This window comes from Simochromis diagramma, unplaced genomic scaffold (genome assembly GCF_900408965.1).
Source record: "Simochromis diagramma unplaced genomic scaffold, fSimDia1.1 OVJJ01000596.1, whole genome shotgun sequence".
Classification (NCBI taxonomy): Eukaryota; Metazoa; Chordata; class Actinopteri; order Cichliformes; family Cichlidae; genus Simochromis; species Simochromis diagramma.
In genome coordinates, this window is record NW_024387245.1 from 5,185,798 (window position 1) to 5,199,475 (window position 13,678).

Here is a 13,678-nt window from a genome sequence, read left to right on the forward strand (position 1 = left end):
TGAATCCTCAAGATTTGGCAGGAGTTTTGAAAAAGAGCAGAAAATGCAGGTGACGGGAGTGAAGTGAGAGGGACAGACAGACAGAGGATAAATTAATACATATAGTATATGTATTAAGAGGGTTAGGCTTTAACCCTAATCCTGAACTGCGGCTGGTGAGTTGCTGACCCTATTGTAAGTGAACCATTTTCTTTATGTGATACCACAGGATCCCAGCATGCTAAAGTCAGGATTCTCACTTGTTCATTTCAAAAAATGTTTGTTTAGGGAGTTTTTAGTTTTGTTTTTTGGTGTTTTTGATTTACTTGTTTATTTGAAGCTATTACAAGCTTAATCTCTTGAACTATTATCCTGATTATCTCTGGTAATTGTTTTTTACAGTTTTTTTTTAGTTTTCAATTTATTTTTCCTCAGTATTTGTAAGTCATCAAGGACTCATCAAGGCCCCAAACCATGACTCTCCCTCTGCCATGCTTCCATGCAAACACACTGCTTCCATCAGTGTCTTGGAAGTATTAGAACCCCAGTTCTTTCAGTCAGTTTTTAATAGAAATTCAAGCAGTTCAATGTCTCATTGCACTCTGAAAGGCAGAGAACAAATAAAAAAATTGAAGTTACAAAAGAGATCATGGACTCTGTTTACAAACCAGAGTATCTAAACTTTTGACTCATCAAACAGCCACCTTTGGCAGATATAACAGCTAAGTTTGGTATTTTCTCCACAATGGAAACCAAATATTTTTCCAAAAGCTTTTCCCAGCTCTGTTCCAGAAGTTCCTATAAATCTGTGGCACCTGTAGGTTGCTTTGCTTTCACTCTTATGTCCAGTTCATTCAAACCAACTTGAAGTTGGTATTGTTATGTTTCGAGGGTGTGCTGCCACTCCATATTTTCAAGCTTATATTCTTGTTTTTGCATAGCTGACGGCATACAGAAAGATTTTAAATTTTGATTCATCTCCAACACCTTCTTCCAGTCTTCAGTAGTCCATTGGCGGTGTTTAACAGCACAGAGCTGTGAATTGCTTGCTGCAACCACTTGTATGCTATCTTGACGCTGTGGTGCTGTGAGACACCTATCATCCAAGCTGTTAACTCTTAGAAACGGTTTTCTGTTTCTGTTGTGGCTTTAGGTTTGCCAGACCTCTTCCTGTCAGTTTCCCCCAGTTGAATTGCCTTTTTTCTCATCATCTTTATGAAGCAGTACAATACTGCTCAGATAATGCTCATGAGGGTATGGTGCCACAATGTGTTCCAGCACTACTTTTGTGGAGACAGATGGCCTTCTAAGTAATCAAGGAAAATTGGGCCACCTGTAGGAACTGGTAGTACCAACTTTCAAAGCTTCATTGCGGCTGAAGAGCTTAAAGTTGTTAACCCACTTCTCGTTTCCTGAAAAATGATGAACACCAAGTTCTTAGAAATGTTTTTGAGCCTTCACAGTTTTGTTTTATTTTTCATTACCACCACTAAGTTTTATAGAGGATTGTCTGAACAAGAGAAAATATCTAGCGAGTGGTAGTTCTTGGAGGAAAAACACCTTAATGCCTTAGATCAGAGGAAAACAGTCGCACTGCTTTGAGCTGAAACTAAGGCCATAGAAGCTCAAATAAATACTTCTTACAACTAAAGTAAGCAGAAAAACATTTATGAACATACAACAAACATCAAACTTTGAAGCAGGGGTACTGCACACCCCTTTACATCGATCTCTTTAGGACAACAGTGATCCCATCTAGTGATGGTTAGTTCACTGTACTCCAATGGCCTCCACAGTCAGCAGATCTCAATCCAACAGAGCATCTTCTAGATGTGTTGGAATGTCATATTCATGTCATGGATGTGCAGCCATCACATCTCCAGCAACTGTGATGCTATCATGTCAAATATTAAACCAAATCCATGTCAGAAAGAATTAAGGCTGCTCTGAAGGGAAAAGGCTGTCCAGCCAGGTACCAACAAGGTGTACCTAATAAAGTGCATGCTTAGTGTGTTTTATGATCAAGGTACGGCTCTCACACTCCAAAAAATTAGCAGATTTGGTCAGTACAGAATTTGTATGCCTCCAAGTGAGGGGCACATCTGTGAAGTCTCACCTGATTAGCTGGAACATCTGATTCCAAGAAACTGTTGAAGTTATTTGCATAGAGCAGTCACTTCCCTTTTCTTGTCTGGATTGTAGGAAGGATGGGAAAAACATTCATTTCAGTTAAAAAAAAGACGATTAGGAAGGTGAACGTAAACTGCATATAATTAATTACTTGATCAGTCAGCACCACAGATGGGTAATGTAAACACGAGGCGGGATATAGATTGATTCTCAGTGGTGATAAATGTCAGCGCTTCAGATGACTGACAGGAACACTGTGTAATAATAATAATAACAGGAAAGAAAACAAACTACTAACACTTTTTGAAATAGAGAAATATGGCAAAGAGAAAAAGAAGACATTTCTACAACGTAATCTAACTTCTGAAATATATATGTATATATAAAGATTATATAAGTTGTGACACGCTTGTCTGAGACACACCCAAAAACATCGCTGGCGCAGTTGTTGTTTTTAGAAGTTGCATAATAAGATGAATGGAGGTCACCTGTGTATAATCAGGGTGCGCCAAGTGATTTTAAACACACTGTATTTGGATGGTTCAAATGCTGGTCAAGCCACGTGTTCAATTTCAATGTAAATCCAAACTTTCCAAAAGAAATAAAAGAAAATGCATGAAAAAAAGGAACTGTTGTTAACCAACTGGCTTTGCTCAGTCGAACCTGCACCTCCTACTTCACAGATGCCTCAGCATTTCTGGGACAAGTCAAAACGTTTGTTTTTCTAAGAGTACGGCTGCTTTGAAGTTGTTCTGACGCCGTCAGGTATATACTGGCTACTGGCTTTTTCCTACTCTTCAGCAGAGTTTTGGGAACTTTCCCCCCCCCCATTCTAACAGTGTAGCTCAAGGGATAAAAGTATTAGTCAATCTGCCACTTCATGTTGCGATCAACAGTCTCAGCAGTTATTGGGTGGTTTTATGTGAAGATGTCTGCAAGGCAAGTCATCCCTGGAGGATGAATTTTATTTATTTGCTGAATACGCTTGGGTACCAGACAAAAAGTCCTACAGATTAAGATAACTCTTTTTACTTTTCTCTAGAACAATTTATGTGGGTTCAAACAAAGGCATCTACAACGGTTATAAAGAAGTGATTGTTGCTGCCATGGGAAGGCTTAAAAGGACATGTTAAATCAAAGTGAAGTCCACAAGTCATTCCACAGTGAGAATTATTCACAGTTACCCATCTTCTCAGGAGCAGATATCCCCAGGGTTGCCAGAAGAAACCCTCTTATATCTAAAAAGAGCATGCCAGCACGGCTTAAATGTGTAAAGTTGCATCTGAACAAACCAAAATATCAGCACAAACACCTCTGACCAATTGTCAAGCACAGTGGCAGAGACATAATAATTTAGACTGATTTTACAGTCATTGAGTCGACCATGAACTCCTCTGTATACCAAAGTATTCTAGAATCAAACGTTGGGCCATTTGTCCAACTGTCGGGTCATGTAACAGGACAATGACTCAAACACAGCACCAAATGTACAACAGAATGTCTAAAAAAGAAAAGAATCAAGGTGTCACAATGGCCCAATCAAGCCTAGACCTCTAACTTACAGAAATGGGACCTTAAAAAAGCCGTGCATAACTGCAAACTTCATTGAATTGAGGCGACACTGTAGAGACGAATGAGACAAAATTCCTCTTCAAAAATGTGGGAGACTAAATCAGATCAAATGGGAAAATGTTTGCTTCCAGTTATTAGTAAAAGTACTTCTACATGCTATTGAATCATGGGGTGTGCTTAGTTTTTTTTTTACACAATACTTCTGCATTTTTGTTTCTGTGAAATAAATATTGAGATGGCGTAATGTGTCATGCATTGCTCTTTATCTCCAGTCGTATAAATAAAGTTATAAACTGCCAAGAAGCAGCCAGCACCACTATTCAGTGGCTGATCGATACTGTAATATGTCCTGAAGGCATTGCAACAGAATACACATGACAGCATGCTGGGATGGGATTGCACAACCTGTCACTCAGTTGTCTTTTCTGCATTACTGCACGAGCACTAAGTGGCCATGTGTCGGACCACACCTTTCTTGGCTCTTATTTCAATATAAGCTACACGTCTTAAAGTTTCATGATTGCAGCCTGCACAGTTTTGCAGAGAGGCTATTGTTTTGACAAAATCTGCCTTCAGATACATCTGCCAAAATACTCAGAACAACCTTTGTGATAGTTCCTGCTATGGTCGTGTTGCCATGAAGATACACACTCCCAAGATAAAAACAAGATCAGCCATTCTATTCCAGCTCATGAAAACGATTAGTGCACAGTATAGTTTGGTAAGCCATCAGCTAGAATGTAATTACAACCTTTTTAAATGGTTTGCAATGCTAATAAGTGCCATTATTCATCAGCTACTCTCTGACAAACATCGTCTAAATCAATTTGATTCTGTTTTCATCCTCAAATATCCTGATTGGGTAAAAACAGCTCAAGTTAAAATAGTGCAATAGTTATTCTAAAAGCCCATAATGTCACAACTGGCCTCTTTTTCAATGGCATCTTCTAATAACCCTTTGTTTTCACAGGCTCATCATGGCGAGAGTTTAAATGTCTAAAACAGGCTGTCACATGTTAGCGGCGCGAGCTGATGAGATGGGGAGAGAAGGGACAAGTTTCCAAGGAGAATCGTTTTTCCTTCCGAGTCTCTGCTAAAATCCTGTCACAGCTGTTTTGTCAGTCACTATTTCCTGTCTCCCGAGAGGCTCTACAGCTTTAACAGATTTCTGAGGTCAGAGCTGTCTTTAAAGGGTTATTGTTCTCAGAGGGGCATTTCATTGCTCTCGGAAGGCTCTGGACGGAGGCCACAGTGGAACTGGAAATCATCAGGGGTAAAGAAACCAGCTGTCTGCAAGTGAACGATATCCTGCCGTCTGAACCGGCTATTGATTTTAAATTTGCCCAAAGCAGTCAGTGCTGACCAAGGGGATGGCAGGTGCTACGTCTTTTATAAACATCCATAGCATAGAAATGTTTAAATTTCACTTGGGTTGTGTTGAAGTCGTCTACTTTCCCTTTTGTTTTGCTTTTTGCTTTTTTCTTGTTGCAAAGAATCACTTCCACAATGGGGCCAGGCATTTGTTACCTGTAGGCTGGACTATTGTAATTCCTTAATCTCCGGATATCCTAAAAACTCCCTTTTACTTCCTCTGCATTTACCGACCACTATTTAACTTTGGTCTTCTCTCTCTCTGTAGTTTATGCTTTGTTCTGTAAGTTGTCTTTTTTCGATCCTTTTCTTTTCGCTTTTCGCTTTTTTCCTAAACACACGCAGTCATGTTATTTGTCCCCGTTGTCCTTACGTACTTGCTCATTGACACCCAACAATCCATGATCCCTTATCTATAATACTGTAGGATCCTTACCTTAGAATAGAAAGTTCTAAATGAGTACTTTAAATTGGTGCTACATAAACTGAACAGAATTGAACCAGCCTCATTGTTTTAATTGACAAAGTGGTGAACGCCATTAACCCTGAAGTGATAACTAATGATTTTAACTCAGTCTTTGCTGGACTGATCAATATTGTTTTCAGTAGATTCGGAGAAGCACTTGCTTGTAATGTTAGTAGGTTCATAAGTATTTGGACATTAACACATATTTTTGTGTTTTGCCTCTGTATGCCACAGCAGTAGCTTTTAAATCACACAGTCAAGATGTGACTGAAGTGCAGACACAGTACCCCATTTTCAGATGCTCAGAAGTAATCGGACATTTGACTGACAAGCTGTCTCATGACCAGGCGATGTCTGTCCCTTCATTATTCCATCACAGCAGACGAAACATCTGGGTTCATTTCAAATGCTGATCTTGTATTTGGTAACAGGTCACTGGAACTCTCATTACGAGGTCCAAAGAGATGTCAACAAGAGCTCTAAAGTCCATAATTAGGAGATACCTTTGTGGATGGAAATCAAGAAGGTTTACAAGAAGGCGCAAAGCACTGGTCAGACTAAAAAACAGGAAAACCAGCAAGGTATTCACCAGAAAACATCTAAAAGAGCATGCAGAGTTTTGAAAAAATGCAAAAAAGAAAAAAAAAAACTTTGGACAGAAGAAACCAAGATTATTTTGCACCAGAATGAAGGGAAACATGTGGAAACCTGTAAAATAGTCAGATGTCTATTCATATTAATGTACAGAATTCACCTGCTTGCTGCTACTACTGCACATTCACCCAGTGTATATACTATATGTCTGTATATATATATATAATGTTCTTCCTCTACACCCCCCCCAATTTTTGCACATGTCGAGGAGCGTGTCAGGCTACATTTCACTGTGTGTTATACTTGTATAACTATGCATGTGACAAATAAAGAACCTTGAACCTTGAACCTTGAGAAGGAAAGGAACAGCAAGTCATCTGTCAAACATGATGTTGTTATGTTGTTATGTGCCTGTGGAACCGGGTCACTGCTGGTTATTGATGACGTGACTGCTGCTAAAAGCAGAGGATGAATACTCTCTGCTGAGGTTCAGCAAATGCTGCAAAACTGATCAGACACTGCGGTTCCACAAATAGAACTGCAACTAAAGGCAACTGAAGCAAAGACCTGGTAGATCATCTCAAGACAAACACAACATTGGGTTCTAGACTTCAAGCAGTCACTGACTTCATTAACGCATTAAAACAATCCTTTTTTAATGTGGATCTGTGTATAAAAATAGCTGTAATTTCTAAACACTTAATGAAACAAATTAAAGCTGAACACCTGCGCTTCAGTCACATCTTGACTGTTTAAAATCCTCTGTGGTGCTGTACAGAAGTGAAGCTTCAAAAAAATGTGTCATTCTTCCAGAACTTACTGACGTACAGTAGCTGTACATCATCAAGCATTTATTTGCTGTTAATACTTGTTTGCACATCATTCATCATCATTCACTCTTCCTGTTGATGCCAAAAGAAAACAACACACTGACGTTTATTAGCTTATATGAATATTTAGACACTTTTATTTTGTTTATAAATTTGGTACATCAGTTGTTGCTGTTTTTTTCATTAGACACATTTACACAACATTTTGTGATAAATCTGACACTGAACATGAACGTGTGTTTATATTTATATAAGTCTATAGCAGCAGTATATCGAGGTCATGGCTTCAGCTTTCATTTCCTGCCTTATCTTCCTTATAAACTCTGATTAGCTGGGATTATTATGCATTGCATTAGAAATTAAATTAGATTAGAAGGATTTTTAGGAGTCACTTTGAAGTCTAATGTCCTCCAGTGTCTGCACTGTGGAACTCTAGTGTATAGCTGCCTTTGTTATGGGATTCAGGGGATGGCATAATCATAGTTTTGATGAAAGAGCTGCTCTGACAACCAATAAAAGTTTAATGTTTGAAACAAACAAACAAACAAAATAAAACACGAACACACATTCATCCCGCACCTATCTTCAAACTAACCGAACCTTCTCACGGAGAAGACAGTAACGTACAATTTCACACTAAAAATAAATTAACATCCTGGCACACTGTTCACATTTTAACACAACAAATTCTTTACAGACATCGTGCAGGTTGTTGAATCACAGCGAAACAAAGACAACCTGGCAATGAACTGAAATCCAAAAAGTGCAACAGGAGAGCTTTATGATGCTCCCCCGGTGGGCTTGTACTAATAAAAGTTATGTGATTGTATTCATGTGAGTTTAGCAATATAGCAAAGAATGAACGTGGAGTGACACACTGATAACGGGTACTTACAGAAGGTCTGTAATTCATCTGTCAAATGTTTGTAGCAGTCCACAAGATAGCTACAGACTGACAGAATTTTCAGTCTCCAAATTTTGTTTGCAGTGCTTTCACTGGTTCCCATCTGTGAGGGGAAAGTCTTATTTTGGTGATTATGCTTATGGTTATATACATTTTTCTTGTATATCTGCTGTCTCATCTGTAAAGGTGACATGTAGAGGTGGGTCTTTGGGACACACTGGAGGCTCTTTCAGTGGTGTTTCCGACACTTTGTCCTCTAATACTCCGTGTCCCCTCTTAGACCCGTGGACCTCCTGGGGGACCTGCAATGTCTGTACAGCAGGAATGCTAGAGTCACCCTGCACTCCCGCCTGAACTGACCCACGCGCCTGCATGTTTCTCTCTGATGGGTACAGCATGGTGTGCGATGTGTTCACCATTTCCCGCAATTCACGGGACATCAGTGATGGTGAGTCCCGAGAGACGATGGATGAGGAGAGATAACCGTCAGCACAGAGGAAGTGCCTGCCACTGCTTCGTCCCCGTCCACCCATTTTACAGAACAGACACTTGATTTTCTCCATTAGCTTGAGAACAACTGTCTTTCTGAGCAAGATGTAGATCCAGGGGTCTAGGATGGGGTTGACAGAAGCCATGCGGATGGCCTGCAGGTCGTCAAGTATCGAGTTCTCGTCTTTGCGGTTTCTGAACAGCTGATTTATGAAGATCCTCAGCTGAGAGGCAAGCAGAGAAAACAGAAAGGTAGAAAAGTTTAATAAGCATTAAGAACATTTTCATTTATTTATTTATAACATTTCGCAAAAGCAAACAATTCAATTTTTTGGTTTTTGTCGACACTTGATTGGCTACACCTGATTCCTTCATTTAAGAGTAATATTTTATATATTTATTTAATATTCTTACACAGTTGAAATGGAATAGTCAAGCATAAACAGACACTATCTGACTTCTGCAAACTGAGGTAAAGTACAAAGAGCAAGAAGCCAATAAAAGAAATTCCCACATTTCTTGCTCTCAAATAGCAAATGAGATTTTGGCACTTGGGCTTCCCCCGAGTCTAATCGTCAGTTGTCTTTTTCAAGACCCGCAGGCCCGGAAGTTTAAATCTTAAGATTTAAAACAGCACTCAGTTATCGCTACTAACATTACAATGAATTTCTTCTTATAATTTCTAATCATTACATCATAATTTTGACGGATATTAAGAAAAAAAAACCTTATCCTAAAACGTTTCTAACGGGCACAGTGAGAATATAAAGCTTTTGCAAATGTATTGTTGAGTTGATCTAAAAGATAAACGTGCCACTTGTCTGGGTTGTACTAATTGAAGCTACAGTTTTCTTAGTGCACAGTTCACTTCTGCGAAAGTAACACAAAGAGGACGATGTTTTAACAAAAACACTCAAAACTTTGCTCCTTGACATTATCTCAGGTTGGACAATGACGTCTGCTGATAAAGCTGAGAATAAACTGAGAATTGAGACTTTTGAAGTTAGCAAATTTAACGACACTGGTTACTGTAAATACTCGCATTAGTCCCCCACACAAACACACGTATTCCCTTGTGTACGTGTGTATGTGTGTATGCTGAAGTGAAAGCACAAAGGGTGTTAACAGCGAAACGTGTGACGGCTCACAAAGTGTGTCATCAGACCACAAAGCTCTAAACCAAGGACACAACATTCGAAAGCATATGCGTAAAACCTGTGTTGGTATTTGTGTTTGCGTGCGCACAGTCTATTTTTTCATTACTCTGATCAAGTTTAACACAATATCTTTCCTGGTTTTTCTGTCTCGAAAGAACCAGCTTGTTAAAACTCTGTGACCGTCTAGTGCGCGCATATACTAGTGGCGCGCTTGCTCGTTACCATTTCGCCATACTCACCACTAAAGGTATGGAGCAGATGAGGACGACAGCGGATGTAGCTATAAGCAGGATCACCATCTGGATCTCTGCCCCAGCTAATCGTCCAAAATTTCGTCTGCGCCGGAGCTCCGCGACGCGCCGCGGATCTGTTCCCAGAGACGTGCGGCGGATGAACCGCTTGTGCATCAGGATCAGAGCTCCACACACGACCACGTTGCATATGACAGTGGCCAGCACGATGCCCGAGTTCACCCCAGCGTACATCAAATTAAAAGTCTTGACACTTGTGTCACTGCTGTTCCAGTCGATGAAACACCAGGTCTCAGACTCCTGGAGTTTCACACGACCGAACCCCATGCTGGGCATCGCGCAAAATACAACGTTGGAAATGTATATGGCTAAAAGAGCCAGCGCTGCGAGTCTCTGGTTGACATACTCGTTGTAGAAATATGCGTGGTTTATCGCCAGGTATCTTTCCACTGACATTGCAAATACAATGCCTAGCTGCACCACGAAAAAGAAGAGCAGGATGAAGCCGGAGTACTGGCACAATGGATCAGCTCCAGGCCAGGTGCCTTTGATGTAGGTGGCGATGGTGACGGGGCTGGCCAGCAAGGTGCCCAGCAGGTCTGTCACCGCCAGGCCACACACAAGTGTGTAGAAAGTCGTCTCTTTTCGTTCCTTTCGTGATATTCGCAGAACAACTATGGCGATGACGTTCCCCACCACCCCGAAGATGAACATAATCACCGGGATGGTGGGCGTACGAAATCCGGGTTGTTCTTTCGTGGAGTTCATAACTGCAATGAATTCTTTCACTTGTTCACGCTGAGCAAAGCAGTGACACTTCCCATTAATGCTCGTTCCTCCAGTTCTCCAGTAACCAAACCCATATCTCCAAAACGTCTCTTTTTACGCACAGAATTTATACTCCATATCTTTGGTGAAAGTACGGATCCACAGGAGACAAACGTTCACTCAGGTGGTTTTGCTTTGCAAGAGATGCTCCGACCGAGGTTGCGAGCTGCGCTTCACGCTGTAATGACACCATCATCTGACAGAGTAGTTTCCTCTTGGGTCACTGACGGCAGCTCCTCCTCTGTATTTCCTTTAACCAGCGAGCTTTTCGCGCAGCAACACAACCAAACACCATCTGCAGCAGAGAAGCCGTCAGAAAGAAGGCGCAGGTTAGAAATGAGTGTCTCAGGTCTTCTTTATGATTGGATTTCCAAGTGTGCACCTACGAGGACGTGAGTTTATCAACGTCTTCGTCACCGCAAAAGTCATAACAACAGCTGGTTTGAACCAGAATAGTTAATTAAACTGGGAATAACCATGCATAAAAAATATCTAATGAAATAGAGTATATAAGTGTGGTTTATAAAAGAAAAAGCGACTTTATTTATCAACCAAATTAAAAGATAGCAGGAGATGATTTAGTGGTTTTCCAGAATCAGAGGAAACTCAAATGATGTGAAACAGTCTAACTAAAGTCTAGAAGCCTGCTTCATCTTTGTCTTTACACAGAGGGAAAAGTCGCACTTTTTATTGCGCCACAGTTGCAAAACAGCTCTGCACACCAGTTTCCCGACTTATTTTCATACAACACAAATACAGTGTTGATGCGCTGTTATCTTGATCATGATGCACGGTACTCTTCAGGTTATGTAGTCATTTTTCACTTGCTTTAAGAAATGAATAAAGAATGAATAAACCCGGCCATATTGATGCATTATGGATATAAACTATAGGTACCACACTACAACATAAACCACTCTGCTGGAAAAATTAAGCTGAAAAATGAACTTAATGTACTTAAACTTTTTTTTTTTTTTACTTTGTTCGACTGCTACTTGTGCGTATACCTCCATCAAAGTAAAATGATCAAAGTCGAAGCATGACACACACTGTGATTGGCACTTTAAGTATAAGCTTGAGAAAGAATTGACTTACCATCTGTTTGAATGAGGAAACAGAAGGCTGCAGATTGTTCGATCCCTTTTCAAAAAAGTCACCAGTCAGCACAAACTCAGAGGTTATGAGTCACTGTGAACTGGGAATAATCTTTTAGTTCCTAATGAATGGGGAAAAAAACCCCAAAACAAAACAAAAAAAGCACAAAAAACCCTTCTTCTTTTTATCCCCATGGGACCTGTCTATCGGGACCTGTGGTTTTAATTTGCATGCCTTTGCAATATTTAATAGTGTGTTGAAAATTAGCACAGTGAATTTATGCAGGTTTTCAAGTACTTTAACATAACTGACTGGTATAATTTTGATAAACTCATTTTAGTTACATTCTAAGAGTTTGATATGGTGTGGGACACAGATTAAGCATTGTGAAATTAAGTGAAATGGTAACCTGTCACAATGAAGAAAAGTGTGGTGAGTACTAAAAACATGGTCAGTGATAAACCCGGGGGCAGGATGAGAAACAGCACCCAGATTAAAAGTGTAAGTAGAGTCTATAAATGATCATAACCAAGAACTGGGTGAGAGGGAAAATGTATCAGCTGTATTTTTCTTGTAAAACAAAGGAAAGTTTTACTTCCAGAGTTTTATTATATGCAAATGATAAAGCAAATTAGTCATAGGGGAAAAGGTAAGTCCACCTCCACATTTAACACTGTTAAAAAATCAGATAAATCAGATAAAATTCAGGGATTTTGGAATACGTGGACGCAAAACTCCAAAGAAAGTGGGAGACCAAAAATAGACATTGTCTTTTTTAGACCTTGAAAAACTATGACATGCTCTTGTCCTCATGCCATGGCCTAAAGTCTTCATCAGCTGCTCACTTTTTTCCATCATGTACAATCGGCATTTGAAATCACCAGACCTGACGTCCCCAAGTGAAGCCCAAGAGAAGACTCATCTGTCTACATTGCCAGGTTTAAATTATTTTCATTTTCATTTTCACATGCTGTCAAACTAAGTTCAGCTATCATCATTCTCACCCACCTTCTGTTTCATATGTTTTAAATGTCAGTGCTCTCCTGTCATTCTGCCTTTGATGCTCTCATTTGCGCAAACCACCTCCTCGCCATTTCCACTTCACCCTGGTCGATCAGAGACCCTCTCCAAGCTTCAGTCTGCTTCATCTAAACTAGCACCAGCACCGAGACTTCGAAGGGCCCTGTCCTACTTCCTGTCATTCTGTTGCTTTATCAGACTCCAATCACCAAATAGCTTTTTACTTTTTATCTATTTAAATTCTGTAACTCAATTAATTCATGTTTAGCGATGTCTGGATTTACTCTTCTATAGGGAGCATTTGATTTAGGCCAGATTAAAATTGTTGTCTCTTTTAAATCAGACAATTTTAAAGATCAAACCAAATTCTTTATCTCAGTTGATGACATTCACTTCTTTCAAATTATCTCTCAATCATAAAAGTCATGATGTCTGCAAGTACCTGGTGAACAAAATGTATGAATCTGTACTCTGAAACCCATGCAGGTGCACAGAGAACATGCTAACTTGACACAGGAAGGCTTTAGCCAACAAGGAGCCTTGAACAATTCTCGCTTGTCAAAAACAGAACATTTGACAAAGCTACAGTTACGGTAAACATTTAGCCAAAGATCAGGGTTTTTGGAATAAAAGGTAAATTTGAAACAGTTGTTTGGCCGCCACACTGGTAAACACGTTTGCTTCAAAATACATTCATAACCAGTGATAATACTGATGATGACTGCGTTTACACCTCTACAGGCAGTATCTCGCTTAGCTTAGATTAAGATCTTTTAAAACAGATGAATTCCCCAGTGACATGCAGACACATCTGCTCCATCAAGATTAAACCAAAACCACAATCTTTAAGATGACTTAAAAGCAAAGCAGTTTTTAAATGAAAAAATAAAACACAGATGGAAGTATTCAAATTTCAGTGTGTGCTCTATACGCCCACCATCCACCCCACGCACCTCCCAGTGATTCTGTTGCAGTTCTTGAGGTTTTGATAT

At 39.9% G+C, this 13,678-nt stretch overlaps 1 protein-coding gene across 1 annotated transcript; it reads right to left on the reverse strand.

Moving 5' to 3' along the window:
* Positions 1-7,047: 7,047 nt before the first annotated feature.
* Positions 7,048-10,984, reverse strand: ptger4b (prostaglandin E receptor 4 (subtype EP4) b). Its single transcript, XM_040000570.1, has 2 exons — positions 9,732-10,984; positions 7,048-8,559 (listed from the first exon to the last, which is right to left on the reverse strand). Exons 1-2 carry the CDS (start codon positions 10,509-10,511, stop codon positions 7,990-7,992), a joined length of 1,350 nt encoding a protein of 449 aa, XP_039856504.1. The 5' UTR covers positions 10,512-10,984; the 3' UTR covers positions 7,048-7,989.
* Positions 10,985-13,678: the final 2,694 nt, after the last annotated feature.

Coding starts and splice junctions, on each gene's coding strand:
- ptger4b (XM_040000570.1), bottom strand. CDS start 10,511: ATGAACTCCACGAAAGAACAACCCGGATTTCGTACGCCCACCATCCCG. Junction 8,560..9,731: donor TCTGCTCCATACCTTTAGTG/GTGAGTATGGCG, acceptor CTTGCCTCTCAG/CTGAGGATCTTCATAAATCA.